The sequence below is a fragment of the Suncus etruscus genome, chromosome 9 (genome assembly GCF_024139225.1).
Source record: "Suncus etruscus isolate mSunEtr1 chromosome 9, mSunEtr1.pri.cur, whole genome shotgun sequence".
NCBI lineage: Eukaryota > Metazoa > Chordata > Mammalia > Eulipotyphla > Soricidae > Suncus > Suncus etruscus.
In genome coordinates, this window is record NC_064856.1 from 54642778 (window position 1) to 54648627 (window position 5850).

General features: G+C 33.4%; 1 protein-coding gene across 1 annotated transcript; it reads right to left on the minus strand.

The window, feature by feature from the left end:
* Window positions 1-614: 614 nt before the first annotated feature.
* On the minus strand, window positions 615-2899 carry LOC126018492 (olfactory receptor 52E4-like). The gene is made up of 3 exons (XM_049780625.1): window positions 2881-2899; window positions 2700-2761; window positions 615-1613 (listed from the first exon to the last, which is right to left on the minus strand). Exons 1-3 carry the CDS (start codon window positions 2897-2899, stop codon window positions 615-617), a joined length of 1080 nt encoding a protein of 359 aa, XP_049636582.1.
* Between the last annotated feature and the right edge of the window lie 2951 nt (window positions 2900-5850).

The following is a 5850-nucleotide window of genomic DNA, read 5'->3' on the forward strand; positions in this document are numbered from 1 at the left end:
AGTAAAAAGTTAGTTAACATGCATCTCAGTTTTTAAGTTTAGACGTTTTTTATTTTTCCTTTTTCTTGAAATTTCTTTGGGAACTGGAAACAATGTTTTTTATTTATAATCTCAATGTTGATAGAGAAGCAACAAGTTCTGTGGTTCAAATGTAGGATATACACAGCAAAATAATGAAGCAGTGACCCCAAATACAAATTTGTGGGTTTTTTCTTTTTAGTAATTTTTAATTTAGTAATTTTTAACCACCACTTCTTTGATATGCAAATACAGACACTAATCTACTTGTTTTTCATGGGCAAAGCGGTGTGCAAATTGTTCTTTGCTCTTATGTTCCCATATTTTGGTAACATTTCACCTAATTTTACATACATTTATATATGTAGCTGTATAATCTGACCAACTACCATTTCAGTTATGGCAAAGCTATTAATTTTATTTCACAAGGAATAACAACATTTAGAGTTATAGAAAAGTCGTCTTGTGTCATAACCTTTCCTTCCAAAGAGTTTGATGGTTAATATCTCTATATGACATTTTTCTGTCATTAGCATATCCTCTTTGGAACGGCATCCACTTAAAATTTTACCCTTATACCTACCACTGCTGAATTATCAAGTATGTTTCTGACCTTGGGCAATGATCATGGAATCCTTTTTCCAGCACCAATATTTAGAGAGTTTTTCCCGAAACTCCTTGGTTTTTACCCCATAAATAATAGGATTGAGCATTGGAGGTATAAGGAAGTAGAGATTACCAAGAATAACATGAACATGGGATGGAATTCCCCTGCCAAAACGATGAGCGAGAAAGGAGAAAAGAGAGGGAGTGTAAGAAACAAGCATAACACAAATGTGTGTAGTGCAGGTGTTCACCGCTTTATGGTGAGCTTCTTTAGAAGAGAGCCTCATTACAGCTCTTATGATTAGCACATAAGACGAAGCAATAGCTGAGATGTCCAGTCCAACAACAAACAAGGCCACCACAAGACCGTATATCCTGTTGATTGTGGTATCCACACACACCATCTTCACCACAGCCATATGCTCACAATAGGTGGTGGGGATGACATTATTGGCACGGAAAGGCATCTGCTGGAGGAGGACAGGCATTGGAAGGATGAATAGAACGGCTCTCACTAAACTTACTAGACCAATAAGTGCAATGCGACTATTGGAAAGGATAGTGGCATAGCGCAGGGGCTCACAGATGGCTACATAGCGGTCAAAGGCCATGGTCATTAGAATGGAAGACTGCATTGCAGAGATGGAGTGAATGAAGAACAACTGAGCAAGGCAGCCTTCAAAGCTTATCTCACTCTGACTAAACCAGAAGATGCAGAGCACCTTGGGAATGGTGGTTGTAGACATGCCTAAGTCTGTGAGGGCTAACATATAGAGGAGCAGAAACATAGGCTTGTGCAGGGTACGCTCTGTGGAGATAGTAAAGAGAATGGTGCAGTTCCCAAGGACAGTGATAAAGTACATGGAAGAGAAGGGGATAGATAACCATAAGTGTATTTCCTTCATACCAGGAATGCCTTGAAGAATGAAGAAAGAAGGATGACCCTGCGTAGCATTGCAAACAGTCATGGTGGTACCCTGGATAAATTCCTGAAAAAAATCAATGAGGAAACCACATTTCAATTTCAAAAAGAATCAATATTTTCAAAATGGAAAATAAAATGATGAATGTAAATGTACACAAAAATATTTTAAAATTATAATTAATTTGTATCCTATTGCATCAATAGAATACTATAATATACAAAGCTAATACTATAATAACATTCATATCTGAGAGCTTATTTTGTTTGTGATAAATATTTTGCTAATGATAGCAATTTATTTTTTATTTATGAAACAAGTTGTTAAGCAAGAATATAAATGCATAATTTCAATGTGCATTTGAAGAAAATAACAAAAATTATAAAAAATAAGAAGCCAAGAGATATGAACGATATATTACATGCCCCTCTCAGCAACCAGAGGCCAAGTAGATTAACAAGAGATTTTTCAAAAGGTAATTGAGGGGCCTAAGTGATAGTACAGCAGGTAGGGTGTTTGCCATGGATGAAGTCAACCTGAGTTCAATCCCTGGTATTGCAGGTGGTCTCCTGAGTAGCCCTTGGGTTTCTCCAAGTGTGACCCAAAATCTAAAGAAACAACAACTTAAAAAACTTTAAAAAATCCAAAAATTAAACATGTATTTTCGGCAGATATGAGACTTTTGGCAACATTTTCTATAAGAGCTGTTACAATGATTACTAAGAATAAAGAAAGCAATAAACAACATCTGGATTCCTGATGCTCAGTGAGTAAGCTACCAGAATATTAACAAAAAGCAGCTACCTTTTCACCTAAATGAGACAACTTACCTGCTTATAAGGTAATGGGGCAATGAAAATTTTGTCCCAAACAACTTTTTCAAATGATTCTGTTCAAATATGTATACATGTATATAGGTATATATTAAATAATATTTATATGGCTTTTGGAAAATATGGTCATAGTTCTGCATTTCTCTACCACTCAGTTTCAAGAACCCAGAATCCAAGCTGTAACACTTTAAATAATCTATGTAATGTCCTCCGGGTAAACAGAATTGGCTTTGAATTACTCATTTGTTTCCCAAACATTCACTCAAAGTACCACTACTATTATGTTTAAAGACGGCCCTAGAGATTTTCCTAAACTCACAGGAGACAAGGCTGTTGATTTTACGGATTTGGAAATATTTTTAGTCAGTCTAGCTAAAGAACCTGGGGAAACATTAAAGTTAAAATCAATTCTGGAGCTAGATTAGGTCTTGACTTCTGGTGTACCTTAAAGACTCTTGTTTCCAATAATTAATTATGTGTGAGAGCTAGGAGGGACTTACTTATTACTGATGTAATCATGCTGATAACATAATCAGAGGGATAATCTATGTTGTTGAATATTCTGATAGAATAGAATCAATAGTCGCAAGTTCATTATGTGCCTATCTTTTTCTAAATGTTATACTTCAATATTTTCCAGAGCCTATTGTTTCCAGAGGCCCCGTATATTTTCTAGAATATTTCCTGCAATCCTGCTCCCAGTCATGTATTATACACTTACTATCACACTCTTTTATATTTCACTTCAACTTGAGTCCTATATGGCCATATTTTTGGTGCATGTTAGTCCAGAGGAAGTATCATACATTTTGTCCATTTTTGAACTTTATTAAAAATGTGTAAGTCAAAAGTAAAGCCATATTATCATGAACAGAAAAATCAGAACAGAAAAAAATTTTGAAGTAAAAACAGGTTTTGCAGATATAGAGGAAGGGTAAGGAGAGAATAATAGAGAGAGAGTAAGTAGTAACATTCTCAACGGAGAGCAAGGGTTTCTCTAAAGACAAAGAGAGCCCTGATACACAACCCAGCATGAAGTAGTAAAGTCCACTTCTCAAGAAAGGAGATGAGGGCAACATATGCTTGGGCACCATGTACTCAGGGAACACACAGGCCAGAAACATAGTTTAATACTTGACATGGTTCAAGTATTTCCTTACAGAAAGGCCTTGGAGGGAAGCTTCAAAACCAGCTGTTAGTAAGAGAAAAGAAATGGTGGAAATTAGTACAAAATAATGGTTTTCTATGGTTATCAATGTTTGGGTAGATAAAATATGGCTACACAGACAGTTGCAGATGCACCTGAGTGTATAATTATACATGCAGATATCTTATATAGATATAGCTTATGTAGATATATCACTCAGACATTCTTTCTTTTCTGTACAAAGGTGGTCCAAATGAATGATAGGCAGTAAAAAATGAATTTCTTCCTAGTCCTGCTTTCTAGTTTTTAATTCCATAGGCCTATCAAATATGGGAACCAAATTTTTCTTGCAAAATGCCCAAAAAAATCTATTAAATGTTTGCTACTGTCATCCAGAAAATGTTTAAATCTCAGCCACATTTTTAAAATTTTCTTTGAATCAACTTACACTATATAACTAATAACTACTGGGAAAATAAACCTAGCTTGATTTCTCCAATCCTGTATTCCCACCACTAAAATTTACTGGCAGAAAATAGTGCCCAAAATGAACAATTAAAAAAGTAAAACAAATAAATAATTTAATTTAAATATAAACTACATATGTATCCTCACTCATGAGCTATTCCAGGGGTCCTCAAACTTTTTAAACAGGGGGCCAGTTCACTGTCCCTCAGACCATTGAAGGGTCTGACTATAGTAACACAAAACATATGAACGAATTCTTATGCACACTGCATATATCTTATTTTGCAATGAAGAAACAAAACAGATACAAATACAATATGTGGCCTGTGAGCCATAGTTTGAGGACCACTGATTATGGATTTCTTTAATTCTGTATGGGAAAACCTAAAACCAGCTCTGTTTGCAGGCTATACATTCTCTTTAAATTAATTAAAATTTATAATTAATTTAAACACGTTTCAATGTCTTTTCTTTATTTGATATAGTGACAAAAATAATTCTGAAATTTAATTAAAAAGCACAATCATTTAAAATATAATAAAAGGGGTTCTTAACCTACTAAAATTAAAATATACTATAGTATATATTTTATTGTTATTGAGGTACAATGACTTAAGATAGTCTTAACATGAATTCTTTGGACACTCAATATTACTGCACCACACCCACTGCCACTCTGCCAATATCTCTCCACTTCTTTCCTTAGGTCCATCGTGTTTGCCTCTGCCTTATTTTCCTTCTGCCACTTGACATACTCAGTTCTGTAGGTCAACTCTTAGAGATTGTGTTTGTGGCCATTGTCATGTTTCTCCCTTAATTTTCTTATAGTCCACAAAGAGTAAGATCATGTGCCATTTGTCTTTCTCTGCCTTATTCACCTTTCTTATCATGACACCCTCCAGATGCATGCAAACTGCAGAATTAACTACATTATCTTTTCTTAGAACTTAATGGTATTCCATTGTAGTATTTTATCTACTCACTTAGAATTGTTCTTCATATTTTTACAATTATAAATTATAGTATTATGAATATTGTAGTGTAATCTTTTAAAATTAATGCTTTAATTTTTATCCTTATAAATTCCAAGAAGTGGCATTGTAGATAACACGGTAACTCAATTTACCTTTCTCTTGTACTATCTCTCTGGCTCTCATTGTAACTTTTATAGGACATGTATTAACAAAGAGTAAACACTTTTTCATATGACTGTTGATCAAATATGTGTCTTCCAAAATAAATGAATGAAATGTTTCTAAAATTCTTACCAACGGCTGGTTCTTTATAGGTAGTTGATTAGACATTTTCAATAACTTGAAAAAATGGGATTTTCTTCTTATTGTTTAATGGTCAAACTTTTTCATTCATAATAACAAAATATTTATGAAATAGTAGTTTTACAATAAAATTAGTTTAAATGAGAAATTTTATATTTTATAAATACACTATAAATATAATTTATTTCTATTCACATGTCCATTTTCTTTAACAAGCACATTGCAAATTAAGTCAACTATAAGCATAAGTTACAGATCTTAGTATAAGAGAAATGGATACTGAAGTTGAAAGTGATATGCAAATCTTAAATCTTAAAATATTGAGCATTTAAAAATATATATGCAATGAAACATTAACTTAAATATTCTGATATATTGTGAAAGATGATAGAAAAATTCACTTGCTTTGATTTATTACAAAATACCAACCTATAGACAAATGCAAAAAATCTTATGGAAGGCAAAGTTTGAAACACAGTATTTAAAGAAAGATACTTATCAACTCTGATTATCTTGGATTATCATAGCTAGCATTACAAAGTTACTATGCCCTGAGAAATCTCATATACCTAAAATGC

Coding starts and splice junctions, on each gene's coding strand:
- LOC126018492 (XM_049780625.1), bottom strand. Junction 1,614..2,699: donor AATCAACAGCCTTGTCTCCT/GTGAGTTTAGGA, acceptor GATTTTTTTCAG/GAATTTATCCAGGGTACCAC.